We start from the raw sequence: 17,994 nt of genomic DNA, 5'->3' as shown, positions 1-17,994 counted from the left end.
CCACGAGCGTTCAAATATTCCCGCCAGTGGCTCTGCAATGATGTCAGCCAGTGCCTTCAGGACCCTTGGATGGCGCTCATCCGGGCCTGCCGACTTAAAGGCATCCAGTTCCTCCAAGTGACTCTGCACCATCTCAGGGTCTACGCATGGTAGTCTGGTGCCCTGCTGCTGCCCCTCTACAACCCCAGTGAGAGACTTGTCCTGCCCCTCACTTAGGAACACTGAGGCAAAGAACTCGTTGAGGAGTTCAGCCTTGTCCCCCCTGTCCATCACCAATTGCTTCTGCCCATTTAGTAGGGGTCCTATTCCTCCCTGGGCCTTCCTTTTACTCCCTATATAGCTGAAAAACAATTTCTTGTTATCCCTTACTTGGGATGCCATCCTCAGCTCCATGGTAGCTTTGGCCCGTCTAACTGCCTCCCTACAAGCACGAGCAGAGGAGGTATACTCCTCTTTGGTGATCTCTCCCTGTTTCCACTTTTTATGTGCTCCCCTTTTGGCCCCATACAAGTCAGTTCCCCATACAAGCTATAGCAGCCTTCCACCCAGTTTCCTGTGGCTCTAGAGGCACCCTGGCTATCCCTCCTTTTTCTGATCATGTCTCAACCTGGGCTGATAGCTGTGAAGAGGACTGAAACAGAGTTGCTATATCTGCTTGGCACAAGGTAGGGATTCACTATGCCAGGGGAATCTCTAGGAAGCAGTGGTGGAGGTTTGGCAGTGCTGGAAGGGGACAAAGCATTTGTAGCAGTCCTGACACATGTCACATGTAAGACACAGGCAGCACACATAGGTTTTATCCATCCCCCAGCAGGGGAATCCCAGAGTGTTCTAGGAAACTACAACTACATGTGTGCCCAGCTGGGGCAGCACGTGGAGTTTTTAACCTAACTTCTGTACATAAGAATCCCAAGACTAGGCTGTCATAGCCTGATCCCAGGGTTCCTGTGCACCGCGACTTGTAAAAACCCCATGTGCTACCCAGCTTGGGCCAGGGACTAGACTAGGATCAGTTCCAGATTTGGGTTCAGTCCCATGCCCTGACAATCAGCTGATTGTGGACACCCTGGTTTCAACTTGTTGGTATAGGGGGAGTCCGGGATCATGATCCCAGGTGCCCCTTGCATTGGCAAGTAAGGAATGATTTGGGATCTAATCCCCAGTAACAAAATCATGTGTCCTGTCATGCACATGGGGTGGATCCCATCACACCTTAAAATGAACTTCTGTCAGGGGCTGGACTTCTAGGAAGTCTCAAGTTAGATGAACTAATCTTGGCCCTGCACAGATCCATGACACCATCTGAGACCTCTTAGAATGAAGTAGTGTTCTGGCATGTCCTCTGCCTCTGGCCATGTCCATGTTATGGCCACCCAGGAGATGGGGTGGAATCCTCTATGTCCCAGTTTATGGCCCTATTTCTCATCTAAAAGGGTTGCTGCATGGGATACCATTAGAAGTGATACTTTTCATGCAGGAGAGGTGAGCTGAGTGTTAATCAAAGCTAGCATCTTAGTTCCTAAGAAACAGGAATAATAAAAGCGCATCTTAACCTTATAGAATTATTACCTCTTTTAAACCACGGCAAAATCTCTCAAACACCCTTTTCATATTACCACCCTTTTCCATGGAGATCACCCGGGTGTGGTCCTCTTCATTAATCCAGATAAGAAATGTCTTGTCATGGTTATGCCTGGGTAAGAGAGAAAAATGGTGTCTTTAAGAGTGGAATAAAGCTTCAAAATTAATTCTCAGCATTCTCCATTTTATACCAACCCCTTCCTTTACTGCCTCCTAATCTTTCATGATTGTCCATAGGGATAAGTACTTCAAAATAACATTACTAGGTGGGATTAAGAATGAAAGCTACTGAGGCCTTTCATATTTTATTCTCCTATCCAGAAGGACTACCATCCTTCAAGTTCCTTAGTTCACAGTGACAAGAGCACTCTGCTGTGATCACATTGGTAGTGTACTGATGCTGCATGAGAAAGTACATTTTGTCTTCTAGCAAGAACACATCACGAGGCACATGCTGCTAAGGAAACAAGGAAAGGGAGAAGCTGAGTGCTGGTGCTTTAGTCAGCAAGGAAGGTATTCACTGAACTTCGAGCATTCTGAGGTTAGAAAAATCTGTTTGCACACTGTTGGAGCCTGGCAACCTGACCATATTTAATTGTATCCTCTTCTAAATCAAATGACAGTGCCCTTTATGTCACTTGGTAGCACAGGATTGGTGCATAAATCAATTTATAAAATTGGGAGAAGGCAGCTAAGTGTTGCTCCAAGACAGTACATTAATAGCAGATGTTATCTTGTCAATCAAGATAAATGTGGCCAGAGACAAGACATTTACTGCAAATTGATCAGTAATGAGCAGGCTTTCAAAGTGTCAGGTAGGCACTGCAGGTTTTTTGCATTGGCTTTTTTCTGCTTTCTTGGCCTTTGTATTGTAGTTTTCTTGAATAAGATAAAAGGTGACCAGGAAGGTAAGACTTGTTCATACAGCTGAGCAGTCATACCAAGGTGGCAGCATAGTGGGTCTTCTCTAGGAATTAAAATTCATAGAGGGCCTCACTTTCAGCCTCACTTTCACCACAATTCCCTTTTGGCACTTGAATGTTGTAATTGAAAATGCATATGAAAATATGATCTAGCAGGTCTTTGGGGTATAATTAGAAACACCTAGATGTTGAATTAACTGATTTGCAGTCACTACCATTTAAAGTGAGATTTTCAAAGGTGATCATGTTACCTTTGCTCTTGTTGAATTACATAGGAGTTTTACCATTTACTTGAATGAGGTTATATTGAGTACTATTGAAAAGTGCACCCTTAGGATGAAATCCTTGCCCTTTTGAAATCAATGAGAGCTTTGCTGTTTACTTCGATGATGCCTAAGTTTCACACTTAGACTTCTGAATTACTTAAATTGTACTGACATATAATTTTACCCTCAACTATTTGCCTCTACAAATCAGGATACAATAAGGAAAATCAAGGATTTAGACATTGGCATTGTACCAGTGTAAAAAGGTATCAGACAAATGGAATAAACCCTTAAACCATGGTAACTTCCCACAGTATTCATGAAACAATTGGGAGTAAACCTCTCCTGGTCTAATTTACACCAGTTTAGGTTCATCTATCTGCATCCATCTCACGGTGGGCATCTACCTGCTCCCCCACTGCTGAGGGGAAAACCCAACTAACTCATAGCCACCTACTGTGCAATCTGTCTCAGGATAGCTCTCCATCTCTCCATTCCCAATCCTAGTGTAATTTACATCAGTATGTCCAAATGATGTAGATCACACTTGGGAGGTGTTTTTCTGTCCAGGGTCCAAGTTTTAATATCTGGCTCTTAGTGTCACTTTCCAGAAGGTGATTTTTTAATATAAATGATATTTCATGTGTAAAACATGCAAAACCAGATCTGGTTTGTCAGGTGATCCCCTGGTGATACATAAGCCCTATGCTAACTTCTGGGCAGTTCATAAAATCTAAGTATCCAGTTCCTTATCTACAATGTTTCCAGAAGTAACTCTGGAATGGATTTTATTGGGCACTACAAATCTAGTCCAAAGCCTGCTGAAAATCAGAGTCCTCAAGACTCAGGCAGATTTTGGAGCAGGCCCCACAGTGCTTAAATGAAAAGAAGGCTTAACTAATCACAGTAATTCTGGGGATGTTGCCAAATAGCATATAATCTGGCCCACATATTTTTTTTCTTGCCACACATGCTTGGAGCAGAGAACTACATTGCCAAAGTTCATTATGGTTTGGGGGTTTTTTTACTCTGTCTGTGAACTGCAGCTTCCAACAAATCCTTAAAAATGGGTCCTAATATGTCTTTTCAATCGCAAAATCCAAAATTGTAAAAAAAAAAAAAACCAAAATAGAAAGCAAATGCTTCTATTCTGAAAGCTTTGATATAGAAAATATTATTAGCAAGAAAATGGAAGAAAATCATTAAAATGGGTGTCATACACTTAATGAGATATAAGAGGGCTTATGTGAGGTATCACCACTAGAAGCAGTACCTTTCTGATTGCAATTATAACTCAGTTCCACTGATGTTATTGTTTATCACTGGTGCTTTTCTAGGTCAATTTTTTAATTTATAAAAAAAGGCATCAACAGCTAAAAGCCTGAAGCAATACAGTTGTTTACATTCCCCTAAGTTCTTGCTGGTAATAGCGATTATTGTACTAACGTAAGTGTCTTGCTTGTTGTGTTGTTCCTTTTTTCTTGAAAAATTAATACAGATAACATTTTTTGCAACTAGCTAAGCAGGCAACCATTGTCAAGGAAAGGCAGCTGCAATGTTAGGGAAAACAAGGAGCCATGGAATAAAATCATTTGCAAGCTTCCACACTTCACATGCCATACCAGATTCCTCTGGCATCTGGCCAGTCACGTGCCATCCCAGCACATGTTAGCAAAGGAGACACTGGCTTATCAAAGAGGAAATGATCCTGGATGCCAAAATAAACGAGAGACAGAGACAAAGAAAAAAAGAAGAAGGGAAAAGTAATTGGATTCAGAGAAGTACCACAATCCTATGCTAACATTTAACACTGTCAAAAAGGTCACTAGTATACAAGTAAGTAGCATAAAACTGAAGCTTGGGTCCTTCTTAGCTACTGATTGGAGGTGAGTTTCAGTGGATGGAGGGTCAGTTGCTCTGGGTTTTCAGTGCTGATTTGATGACTCCATGTGTTATAAAGGAGAACACTGGTCAGAATGTAGGGGTGATTTTAGAGGTTAGTAACCATCACCAGAAAGAAAGATGTGAACAATGATTTTCCACAGTAAATTAATATATATTATTGTGCGTGAGGATGTGTATCTGTTCACAGCCTGTACAAAGAGAGAGCAGGGTCAAAAAGTGGCAAAATGTCAGTGCTTGATTTTCTTAAGTTCATACTTTTAGCAAGTCCTTTTAAGTAGGAATAATGGTTGAAATTAAAATAGCACTTGGCTTGACCTTGGCTTGGTATACTGCAAAGTCATTCTGTTCCCCAACAGGTATTCTATTTCTGCTGCAGTAAATGTGGCATTGGACAGCACTGTTTGTGATACCTTGTTGCAAACGCTCCAGTCTCAATCAAATGATTCTTCCTACTGAAATGGTCTTGGCCCTTTTAGCCCCATGCAACTATTTGATTTTTCACGTTTGTCCTTGAAAATTATGAATGAATTTATTTAGCTCTTATATCTTATCATCAGGCTGAATTCTGACTTAGAAAAAAACTTATCCAGGGTCTAATTGAGGCTCAAGAGTGAGCATTTCCAGTGTAAATAAGACACTCTAGACAGGGTTATAAGCCTCACTCATTTCTCCATTGAAAACTTTAGTCTGCAATCCAGTAGCATGATATATATGGACTGACCCCTGTGCGGGGGTAGCCCACACATGGATCTATACTGAAATGACAGGAAAGTGAAAACTTGGACAGACAACTAGGGAGGAGTATAAAAGCCTTGCTTGGGCATGCAGGGGTGAAGTCAGGAAGGTCAAAGCACAATTGAAGTTGCTCCAGGGATGTGAAGGGTAACAAGAAGGGTTTCTACAAGTATGTCAGTAACACAAGAAAGATCAGGGAAAGTGTGGGCCCCTTACTGAATGGGGGAGGCAACCTAGTGACAGATGATACAGAAAAGGCTGAAAGTATGCCTTTTTCACCTCAGTCTTCACAAGTTAGGTCAGCTCCCAGACTACTGCACTTGGCAGCACAGTTTGGGGAGGAGGTGAGCAGCCAACTGTGGCAAAAGAACAGGTTAGGGACCATTTAAAAAGCTGGACATATACAAGTCCATAGGGCCAGATGAGATGCACCCAAGGGTGCTGTGGGAGTTGGGTGATGTGACTGCAGAACCAGTGACCATCATTAAAAACTCATGGTGATTGCGAGAGGTCCTGGACAATTGGAAAGGGGCAAATGTAGTACCCATATTTAAGAAAAGGATGAAGGGAACTACAGACTGGTCAGCCTCACCTCAGTCCCTGGAAAAATCATGGAGCAGGTCCATCCATTTCTAAGCATTTGGAGGAGAAGGTGATTAGGTACAGTCAGCATGGATTCACCAAGGGCAAGTCATGCCTGACCAACCTGATTGCTTTCTGTGATGAGCTGACTGGCCCTGTGGATACAGGGAGACCAGTAGATATGGTATACCTTGACTTTAGCAAGGCTTGTGATATGGTCTCCCATAACATTCTCGCAGGCAAGCTAAGGAAGTACAGGTTGGATGAATGGACTGTAAGGTAGATAGAAAACTGATTGAATCATCAGGCTCAGAGGGTAGTAGTAAGTGGCTTGACATCTAGTTGGCAGCCAGTATCAAGTAGGGTGCCCCAAGAGTCAGTCCTGGGGCTGGTTTTGTTCAATATCTTCATCAATGACCTGGAAGATGGCACAGAGCACACCCACAGCAAGTTTGCAGATGACACCAAGCTGGGGGAAATACTAGATATGCTAGAAGGTAAGGCTAGGATTAAGAAAGACCTAAACAGATTGGACCAAAATAAATTTCATGAGGTTCAATAAGGACAAGTGCAAAGTCCTGTACTTAGGATGGAACAATCCCATGCACCAGTACAGACTGGGGGCTGACTAGCTAGGCAGAAGCTCTGCAGAAAACCACCTGGGGTTTACAGTCGACAATCAGCTAAATATGAGACAACAGTGTGCCCTTGTTGCCAAGAAAGCTAATGGCAAGCATGGCTGCATTAGTAGGAGTGTTGCCAGCAGATCAAGGGAAGTGATTATTCACTTCTATTCAGCACTGGTGAGGCCACATCTGGAGTACTGTGTCCAGTTTTGGGCCCGCAGTAGAGAAAGGATGTGGACAAATTGGAGAGTCCAGTGGAGGGCAACAAAAATGGTTAGGAGCCTGGGGCACATAACTTAATAAGGAGAGGCTGAGGGAACTGGATTTACTTAATCTGAAGAAGAGAAGACAGAGGGGGGATTTAATAGCAGCCTTCAACTACCTGAAAGGTGGGTCCAAGGAGGATGGAGCTAGACTGTTCTCAGTGATGACAGATGACAGAACAAGGATCAATTGTCTCAACTTGCAGCAAGGGAAGTTTAAGTTAGATATTAGCAAAAACATTCTCACTAGGAGGGTAGTAAAACCCTAAAATAGACTACCCAGAGAGGCTGTGGACTCTCCATCCTTGGAGATGTTTAAGACCAGGCTAGACAAAGCCTTGGCTGGGATGGTCTAGTTGGCGATGGTCCTGGTTTGAGCAGGGGGTGGGACTAGATGACCTCCTGAGGTCCCTTCCACCCTTATGTTCTATGATTCTATGAAGGGACAGTGATCAATCTGTGCATATTACATTGCAGTGTTAGGGCCTTAGTATATTTGTATCTTGGTCACATGCATTAGATGAAGGATAAAACTGTGTTTCCATTACATCAGAACAATGAGACAGTGGGTTCCTTCTGTATTTTCTCTGTTTCTCCTAGTGCCACCAGTTTCTTCTGTTAGCACCAAAGAAAAGACTGCACTGGCACACTTATTTGCTTAAGTTCAGTAGAAAACCTCCTCCTTTTACCAGGGAGTGGCTGGACGCTATTGAAGATCCATAGACAAATAGGACTGAAAGGCTCCTCAGGAGGTTACCTAGTTCAATCCATTGCTCAAGGCAGCAGCATCCCTATTCATCTTCCTTTCCATGCCTGGGATCCAGTCCTGTCAAGATAGAATGTCTCCTGTTCTATATAGTAAGTGCTCTCAACAATCATTAACTTCAGTGGGGGAGTTGAGGGAGCCCATCAGAAAGCCCTTAACACTTTGAAGACTTCAGAGCCTGAAGAGCTGAAGGTGATGGAGGCTCGGTTTTGGAGGCTCTGGGGCTTGCAGTTTGTGGTAATGTAAACTAATGGTTTAATAAACAAAGAGCCAAGTCCCTGCTTCAGGTCAGATCAATCAATTGGTGTATTCTCCATTTCCCATTTTGACCTGGGCCTTTGAGGGAGCAGCTCATTCACTTGCTGAGAACACAGTTAGATAAGAACTTGAATAGGCAATCAATGTCTTTTTCATAAATACAATTTACATAAAAACGTATAGCTCATTATTTAGGTTTCTGCTAATTAAACAGTCCATTTGGACTGAATATGTCTGTAATACCTAGGTCCAGTATTAATGGTAATTATGTGTCTTTTACATAATTTATTAGTTGTGGTTACAAACTAAAGTGCCTTGAATAGAGCTGAGAGATCAGAACAATTCATTTGGACTTAAAGAAATCCGTATCTAAAGAACTTTCTAAAATCCTATGGATTATCTTGTAGACAGTTATAGCTTTTAAAGTTTATTAAGAAAGATCCTATTATGGATTTTTTCAAGTTAGTCACCCATTGTTAAGGTCTTTTTTTCCCAGTAATGCACTTAGAAACGTATACATCTTAAATGTCTGACTCAGCAATTTGGCAGTACATTGACAGAAATCCACAACTAGAATCTTCATTCTCTATTCTTGTAACACTGAAAACCATCAGCATGGGCCTGATTCTGCATATCTTTAGGCATGTGTAACAGTGTCTGTGGGAATGAGCCATATTTGGGTTGCATAAAGCTTGTTCCTATCACTGGTCAGGGAAATTAAAGTGGTGCGTATTTTGTAAATAATAATCAGGCATTCAGCTAAGAAAATATTGATTCTGTGCACCAATTTGTGCTTAAACAGGAAAATATGAGATCCTAGATTTCCTTTAGTGATTGGATAAGATGGCAGCAGTATCCATTTAACATATTTAATATTTATTTTTAATAATCAAATATTGATGTTTAATAGTTTGGCACAGAAAGTAATTCCTGAATTATAACTCTATGTTTAAAAGTTTAAGACAAAGCTACTTTTTATCCAAGTTATTAAAATTCATGACAATTGAATTTTCTAACAGAAATTACAATAGACAGGGGTACTGCTGTAATTATCCTCATTATCTAAGCAGCAAAATATATACAAAAGAAAAAGATTAGGATAAAAATAAATGAGAATAAGTGAAGATGCCCTAAGTATCCAGGTTGTATGGTCCACTTACATCAATAAGTTGCTGTTGATCCTTCTCAGACATATCAGTCAGGCTATAATATTTTCCAGCAAGGTCTCCTTTCAGCCCAGCCAGCGCAGTGACCACGACATTTTCTACTTCTCTCCTTTCTGCCCGAGAACAGGCTGGGGGAAGGCTGAGACCTCGGATACTGCGACCAGTACGTACACGTGATGATAGGACATAGCGCTCATCAAAGTTGCCCTGGGTGATCTGACAAAAGAATAAAAAATCTTCATACAGTACCCCATTTTACATACAGTCATTTTAATATGTACATAATGGATAGCTTTCTTACATTCACTACAGTCAGGTCATCATACGTGATCTGGATACTCTATTTAGAAGTATTCTAAAGAGGCTCTAAATTCTATAGAGGCTCATCAAGCTTTCAGGTTGTAGGAGACTACACGGTTGTAGGGGACAAAATCAGGTCTTGACTAACCTGGTCAGGTTTCTGGCTGGGTGTACTATGTCGGTACCTGGGCAGCAAAGCACTACCATTTCCAGTCATTGTGACATCACAGTTCTGTTTTCCATAAGCTTATTTTCTTTGGAAATGGGAACTTGAACCATTAAACTCAATATGCTAGTTCTAGAAAGCTGAATAATAAAGGATTCAGAAGCATATTCCTACCTTGGATGCATCCAGGTCTGTGTGGTGCTTCATTATACTTGGATCATAGCCATTATGTCTCACTTTAATTACTGGGTCAAAAAGCTCAGCAAACATCTGTGGAGTTAACGGAGCATTAGTTTAGTTTTGGGTATGCAGTGTGGTTTTCTGGTCCCCTGTAGTGGCTGGACAACATTGAGTTTTATGAGTTTGCTCCAGCCTTTGAGCTCCCAAAGAGGAGAGAGTCTTTAGCTCAAGCAAGGAAGACTCCTAGTTTGAGAGCTAAATTTCCATTGCTGAGTAAAGTAAAAAGGTGACCAGGAAGCCAGTTGTAGGTTCTGAAGAGAAAGTAAGGAAGAAGAATTCTTGTGTTCTGAGCTGAAGTTAAACCAACTGCAATGACATAGGCTTCACCAAGTATTCACCCAAGGTCCAAAGCTTACAGGTACAGCCTGTCCTAAAGCCTATACTGCTATGGAGGTTTAGATAGGACTACTGTATGTGGGTGCATCTACATGTTGCCATATGGCAATATTGCTATGGTACCATGCTTTAATACGTTTTGGCACATGGGTGGATTTCACCAATATGTCACCATAGCAGTGCACTATACCCAGGGAGTGTGCTGCTATGGCAACGTAGCTGGCAATCACAGGTAAACACACGTGATCACTACGTCACCATAGGGCAATGTGTAGATGTGCCCTGTGAGCTGAAAACACCCCTTTGGAATACAGTGCAGACACAACCAGTGGGGGCATCTACGCTGCCTCTAGACAGCACTAGGGTATACCACAAATGGATGTCATATAGCTACCCACAATGAGTAACAGAATGCACCCCAAAAAGCCTATCCGAGCCAGTGAGCTAATGGCACATACCAATAAGGGCAAAAGCATTTCATCTTTTCAGATGTAGCCCTGATGAAGCAAGCAGTCATATTTCACTATGGAGACAGTCTAAATATGCCCAAGGTACTACTAAAATTTAATTCTACAAATCCTTTCTACAGCCAGATCCTGCTCAAGACCAAGTGAAACAGAGTCATCTGTATCATAAACGCATCATTAGCAAGCCAGCATCGGGGATGTTTGATGTTACTTTGAAGAGAATAAATAATAGAAGAGAAGCTTCCAGTGCTCTATAGGCAGGAGCAAGATGACTGTAGTGTTAAATAACACAGAAGGTGTTATAACAATGGGCCTCTACTGCCTAGTTCTTGTTCTCCTATTTCAAAATTAAAATCAATGTATCTATCCTAGTCCTATGTATCTATCTTTGGTATTTTTCATGTCTATGTAGCCATAAAATCTAGCTGTCAAGCATCCCACATCTTTCAGAAGAAATGTTTTTCTTGTTTCTACTATCTTTTTGTTTACAATATAATTTCCACATCAGCTTGCTTGGATGGCTAGGTTTCACAGGCTTGCCACAAACTAACTTTTACGGCAGGACGGAGTGCAGTTGTGGGAGGCAAATAAAATATGGTTCCTGTGAGGCTGCACTTTATTGCATTTGATAACTTTATAGATGGCTGCTTTAGTGATGTTTCTTTTTCATTGCATGTCCTGCTGTAATTTCCCCCAAAGATGAGAGAAAATACCAGTATTATCCATATGGCTTGCATTTTATATATCATCTGGTGTGCATTTAAACATGCACATCTGACAAAAGATATTCATCCTAACAAACTCTTAGGAAGTATAATAACTGAACATTAGAGTAAGTAACATTTTACCTCATATGACTCTTCATCACCAGCAACCATACCCACAGTTTTAATGAAAAGATGGCCAGGATTGTCAACCCCAGTTTGGATACACTGGTCCAAGGTATAGCCATTGGGAGTCATCTTGTCCCTTAGTTTTGCATAAATTGCTGGTGTGAGACATTCAGCCATGCAGTTGTTATGTTTGCGGAGATCAGGATAGTCTGCACTAAGGGATGAGAAAAACAAATGTACTTAACATGGTAATATTAAACAGTAATCCATGGGTCTGTTCGCAGGCTACAGCAACTCAGATGGAGAGGGGATGGCATGAGTGCAACATGTGGGCTACTTGTTTCCTTCTCTTAAGCTAAAATGTGTCATTTTGCTGTACATGGGTTGGTATGTTTCTGCAGTGGCTCAGGAGGGTCACGGAAAATAACAGAGTTTGAGATGTGATCTGTTTCTGGCCAAGCATAGATTTGAAGTTTAGAAAGAACACAAGTGCACTACTCTCACTAAGGAACCCCACAGCTAAAATCACAGAACTGAAAGGACTTGCCTACGTGGAGTTGCTCAGGAAAATTAATCTAAATTAACTTTTAAAGTGAAATGTTAACCCACATCAAATCCCTTTGTAGCTATTTCTTCAGAATTAAAGTGGTTTTACTTTAGTTTAATGTACTTGAGAAATAAATTTGAATGAAGGCTACCATCATTCTGAATGAGCGCTCACACAGGATTTAGTACATCTTTACTAATTGATTTTAACCTCACAATGTTAGTTAATTCAGATTCATTTTCCTGAGTGCCCCTATGTTTGTGGTATTTTGAAGTTGTCTAAAAACAAGATTAATCATTGAAGAGCATGTTCTTGGATCCTGAAACCAGGATTACTTGTGGGAGATCATGTTCTTGCTTTATCAGTCTGCCAGTCTATTTCCCATGCTCAGTTCTTTCCCCTATCAAACACACCTCAGACAAACAAATAGATGTCATGGGTGGGTCATTGTGAGTACTGTAACTGCTTTCTTCAGTCCTGATTGGGGCAAATCTCTTCCCTTCTACTTCCTTATGAGCTACATTCAATAACTACATCAGCTACTGAGGATGAGCGCTCACCTGAGTTTTTGACCCGAAGTACTTACCTTGGAGGGAAGAGTTTTCGTCTCTCCTGAGCTCCTGCATTCACACTCTGCTGATTCAGTAGATATCCAGTGGTTAAAGCCCCTGTGCTAACTGTTGCAAAGAGCACAGCAGTTGTGCGGCCAGCCAGGAGACGAGAGAATGTGCTAGCCATTCTTCAAGGGTAAAATTTCTAGAAAGCAAAACAATCTGATAGGAAACCATACTTGTGACTAGTCATACATTCAGTGCTTGAAAAATGCTTTAAGGACTTGAACATACAGGGGACATCTACATGTGTGCTTTACTGCAGTTGACTAATTAGCTCTGCAGTAAAATGTCACTGTCTACATGTGCAAAGACATTAGGCTGGAATAAACTAATTAACTCTACTATAGGATAGTACTGCTTGGCACAAGTACTATCTTATGGTACAGTTATTTAGTGTGCTGCAACAAACATGTAGACAGTGTGTGGGGATGGCTGGGGCATGAGGGTGCTACAGTGTGGGGCTTGCCTGCCATCTGGCCCTGCACTGTAGCACCCTCGTGCCCTAGCCAGCCCCTCCCCGCAGCATGTTCAGTTGGGGCAGAGCAGTTCTGGGCTGGCAGGCTGATCCCCTGGGCCCTCTGCCAGCCAGGGCTGTACCAGCCCAGCTCAACATGCTGTGGGCCTGGGCGCACATGTAAATGATTTGCCTGGGAGCAATAAACTCCACTGCAAACTGCACCGGTGTTTGTTCAGCTGTACTAATTTCATGTGTAGATGCTGCCACAGAAATTCAGTAAAAGGTGGATTAGGAGTGGTATGAATTGCAGTAGTGCCTAGAAGAAAATCATTAATATTTATTGTATTTCTTCATATGAACCTTTGGTACACTTGAAAACCGATTTGTTCTGTTCAGTTTAATATTGAATACAACTTTCAAAACCTAACTTCCAATATCGATGATGTTTTAGGCAATAATTCATCTCTTTAGCTTGCTTCACGGCAGTAATATAATTAGATAGAAGTATCTATTGAATGGCATATGGCAAGGTTATAATGGCAAGGTTACAAATAGCAAGCAAAAGATTGCAAATTAATAGGAGAATTTCTTTTTGGTAATGGAAGAGCGATAGAAATCTCAAGGAAGTTTAGAGCTTACATTTTATTGTTATTTGCACAATAATTGTGCTTTATAGTCTTTTGTGCTTTGTAGCTTTATAGATTGTGCTCTATAGTCTTGTGTGAAGAAAAGATCTGCCATACTCATGTCAGAAACTAGATTCAGTGAGTGCATCTATACGTGCTATTAATGTGGCTGAATAAACTCTGGCACAGTTCGCACTGGAGTTTATTGCTCCTGGGCACTGCATTTGCACATACACCTGGGACCACAGATTGTGGGGCCAGGGCAGAGCAGCCCCAGCTGGCAGGGGGCCCCAAGGGTCAGCCTGCCAGCCTGGAGCTGCTCCAACCTGGCTCAATGTGCTGCAGATTAATTAACTCTGCAGATTAAAATTAACTCCGATAGTACTCAGGGATAGTACTATTTTATGGCAGAGTAATTAACTGCACTGAAACGCATGTGTAGATGCTGACTGAGGGCATAAATTGCACCCAGAAAGCTGAGCCAGCTGAGGGCCTGCTCTGCCCTGGCTCAAATTGCTGCTCTCCCAGGTGCACGTGTACATGCTGTGCCTAGGAGCAGTTTCCTCTGGTTAAAATGGCACCGGAGTTTATTGTGTTGCATTAATTACATATATAGATGCACCCACAGAGACCTTTACAAGATTTTTTCATCTGACAAAATCCACAAGCATTCTACCAAGATCTGTTTAAACACTGCCGACTGAATCCCCAAAATCAGATGCTGCATGGGTGGAATAAAATCATCTTAAACCTGTTTAAGTGATCAGCTGATGTTTCCTTGAGCCTGTTGCTATTGAAAATAATTCAGGTATCAGAAAAACTCAAAAATTACTTAAATCTCCCTTTTCCCCATGCATTGAGACAAGCCCAGTTTAGACTCATCTAAGGACCTGGTCCCCTTTCCATTACTTATACGTACACAGAAAGCTTTGATAGACTTGAATCACCATATTTCCATGAGCAGAAGAAAGAAAGATGTTCATATGAAAAACGCAGACCAAAGACGTATTACAGACACACTGCCTGCAAAGACAAAGTGCTGTAATTAGCTATTACACTTTGGTATGCTTTATAAATAATATAAATCTGTAGTAACCAGTGAGCCATGAGCCGATGTTAAAGGCATTTTGTGAAAGGTACAACTGGGAGTTTTACTCTCCATCACCTCTCTTATTTAATATCAAAAACAGTAATTCCCAGAGATGGATTATGTCCATGAAGTCTGTAGAGAATCACAAAAATAAAACAGCCCTGTAAGAGATGTTTAAGTTTTTCTTAGTTGGTGGTTTCTTGAGTTACTCTTGAGTTTTTTAAGAAAACCCCGTGGGGAAAAAGAGAATAAAGTTAATCCCAATCATTTAGAAAGCCTGCAGTTCACATCCTGGGTACAAGCTTCCTTCTGCGTCAGTTTCACAGGTTTTCTCATTTCTTTGTTATTTATTCATGAGAGTATTTTATATGTTAAAATAAGTTGTGCTTCTTTCCCATTTGATATCTTCTTTGAAATGCAGTTGGAAATAACTGGTTAGCAGAGCATTCTTCAGAGATAAGAACTGAATGGATGTCTATTTGCAAGAACAAGTTATTTCCACAAAAAAGATCATTCAGTCTTGCTCCCATTGAAGTCAATGAGAATTTTGCCATCATTTATATACAGAACAAGACTAGGTCAAAAACTACTCAAGGAGATTTTAACATATTGTATTATCATAGATAATGGCATCTGTGTATTTTTCAAAATGCTATAGAACTATTAACAAACACAGTCACAGTACCTCATATATCACCGCTGTATCTGTATATGTACTATTAGCCCAGTTGTACAGATGCAGAGAAAACAAGGTAAAGTGACTTGCTCAAGACCACACAGAGAGAACCCACATTAGAACTCAAGACATCCTGGGTGCATCTACACGTGCTGCTATGGCGCCATAGTTACTACACTGTCATTCTGTACTTCCTTTTGGAAGTACTAATAGACAGCACAGTAACAACCCATACAGTGCTGTGCATGCTGCGCATGGTTATTTTTAGGCACTAGACCACTGTAGCAATGCACTATAATGAAGGAGCGCATTGCTACAGCGATGTAGTTGTGGTGTCACAATTTTTGCCCATGAATTCTATGTCATCTTAGCGCATTGCTATGGCAACATCATGTGTAGATGCACCCCCGACTTAGTCTTTGTCTCGTTTCTCCAGTCCGTGTGTCTTACTAAGACACTGGGTCTTTTTTCTGAGAGAGAAAGGAAGCCCACATTTCATTTGTACTAGATTATACTGGCAGTGTAAAGAAATCTCCAAATGAATGCATATGTCAGTTATGCTAGTTCTTATACTCTGTGTGCCCGTCTCTGCTCAAGAAGGCATTCTCGGGCAACTCTTGCGCGGGCGGCTAACCAGATCTGCCCAGGTCTCGCAGGAGGGTCCCCGGAGGGTACCCCGGGAGCCAGTAGCAGATCCCCGGAACTTGCCGACCGAGGTCTCGGCTGGGCCCACAGCAGGGGGGTCCCCCTCTCTGCGGCCTCCAGTGCCAAAGCGCCCCTGGGCGGGTTCTCACGGGGCTCCAACCTCCCCTACACCCTGGCCAACGCCACCTTTGGTCGCGGACCTTCTGCTCCTCGCCCCCGGCCCAAGGACTGCGCATCATGGGCGCTCTTGCCCTTGCAGGCTTCTTTCCCAATGCCCTCGCCAGCGTCTCTGCCGGCGCTTCCCTGGTTCCCTCACTGGTGGTTCCTGCCGGCTCTTCTCTGGTTCCCTCACCAGTGGTTTCTGCCGGCTCTTCCCCGGTTCCCTCACCGGAATTCCTGCCGGCTCTATCCAGGTTCCCTCACCGGCGTTCCTGCCGGCTCTTCCCCGGTTACCTCACCAGTGGTTCCAGCTGGCCCTCTCTCCAGGTTTCTCCTCGGCGCCTCCACTGGCTCCCCGGCGCCACGGCTCTCCTAGCATCCACCACTCCCGGCGCTGCTGCAGCCTATCCAGCCCACGGCAAAGGCCCCATGCGGGTGCCCGGTTCCGGCCCCGGGCTTCCCTCTGGGCCTCAAGTCCTCCCGCAGCACGCCCCCTCTGCCTTCGGGGCCACGTTTTATTTCCGCCAAGCGGTGCCTCTCTCTGACGTCACTCCGCTCCAGCTGTATGAAAACGCGGCTCATGAGCCGCACAGGTGGTTCCCTGGTCTGCACGCTGCTACCGCTCTCACCTCCTGTGAAGCATAAGCGAGCGTTTCCTCTGGCTCTGGGCCGGGGTCTCCTTCTAGCCCCGTTGTCCCTGGGACATAACCCCCCGCTTAAGATGCCTTGGGGCGCTGCTTTGTCTCCCCTCTGGGTTGTACCTGTGGGGTCGGTCCGTCCTTTCACTGGGTCCTTTTGGTCTCCGGTCTGGTCTTCACTTCTACACATAAGAAGTCCGCCACGGTATTGGTTTTCCCAGGTCGGTATATGACGCGGAATTTATACGGTTGGAGCGCTAATGCCCACCGGGTGATCTGAGCATTATTGGACTTGGCTGTATTTAGCCACTTCAGCGGGGCGTGGTCCGTCACTAGTGTAAACTCCCTGCCCATCAGGTAGTACCTGAAGTAGTCCACCGCCCACCGAATTGCCAGGCACTTGCGCTCAATAGTGGCATACCTTTTCTCCGCCGGTAGTAACTTGCGGCTTCCCTTTTCCCCGCCGGTAGTAACTTGCGGCTCGCGTATGCCACGGGTCTTTCGCCCCCCCCTTCTTCCTGGGTGAGGACTGCACCCACCGCCGTCTCTGAGGCATCCATCTGCAAGATAAAGGGTTTTCGGAAGTCAGGGGTATGAATTATGACGTCTTCACATAATGCCCTCTTCAACTTTTCAAAACTTTGTATCATTTCCTTAGACCACCTGACTACTCCCATTTTCCGCCCTTTGAGGGCCCCCGACAGGGGTGCTGCTAACTCTGCGAAATGGGGTACAAATGGCCTATAATAGTTGGTTAGTCCTAGGAAGGACTGTAACTGGCGACAATCTTGCGGGGCCGTGAAGTTTCGGATGATTTCCACTTCGTCGGCCAAAGGTTTAATTGTGCCCCTGCCAACCAAGAATCCCAGATATTTTGTTTCTTTTTGCACCAAGGCGCACTTCCGAGGGTTTGCGGTTAGGCCGGCGCGCCTCAATTCTGTGAGGATGGCCCGAAGGGCGCTCTTGTGTTGTTCCCAAGTCTGGGTGTATACGATGATATCATCTATATATGCCATTGCATATTCGGCGTGGGGCGCCAGGATCTGGTCCATCAGACGTTGGAATGTTGCAGCGGCGCTGTGCAATCCGAAGGGCATCCTAACAAATTCGTACAGCCCCCACGGGGTGC

The 17,994-nt window shown here is 43.4% G+C and overlaps 1 protein-coding gene across 3 annotated transcripts in view; it reads right to left on the bottom strand.

Moving 5' to 3' along the window:
- The window catches only part of CKMT2 (creatine kinase, mitochondrial 2), a 29,239-nt gene that overhangs the window by 8,233 nt on the left and 3,012 nt on the right, over positions 1–17,994 (bottom strand). The window contains exons 1-7 of one of the 3 annotated variants that reach the window (XM_006037052.3): positions 14,577–15,206; positions 12,547–12,716; positions 11,429–11,627; positions 9,712–9,807; positions 9,066–9,287; positions 4,393–4,478; positions 1,570–1,693 (exon numbers count right to left, since the gene is read on the bottom strand). In XM_006037052.3, the coding sequence (XP_006037114.1) occupies positions 1,570–1,693; positions 4,393–4,478; positions 9,066–9,287; positions 9,712–9,807; positions 11,429–11,627; positions 12,547–12,698 (879 nt within the window). In that variant the 5' untranslated portion in view covers positions 12,699–12,716; positions 14,577–15,206. Of the gene's footprint in view, positions 1–1,569; positions 1,694–4,392; positions 4,479–9,065; positions 9,288–9,711; positions 9,808–11,428; positions 11,628–12,546; positions 12,858–14,576; positions 15,207–17,994 lie in introns of those variants that run through there. The other 2 variants (XM_025193505.1, XM_025193506.1) reach the window with 2 other exon arrangements.

Source organism: Alligator sinensis, unplaced genomic scaffold (genome assembly GCF_000455745.1).
Source record: "Alligator sinensis unplaced genomic scaffold, ASM45574v1 scaffold1491_1, whole genome shotgun sequence".
NCBI classification, from domain to species: Eukaryota; Metazoa; Chordata; order Crocodylia; family Alligatoridae; genus Alligator; species Alligator sinensis.
This window is presented reverse-complemented; position numbering and strand designations above follow the sequence as displayed.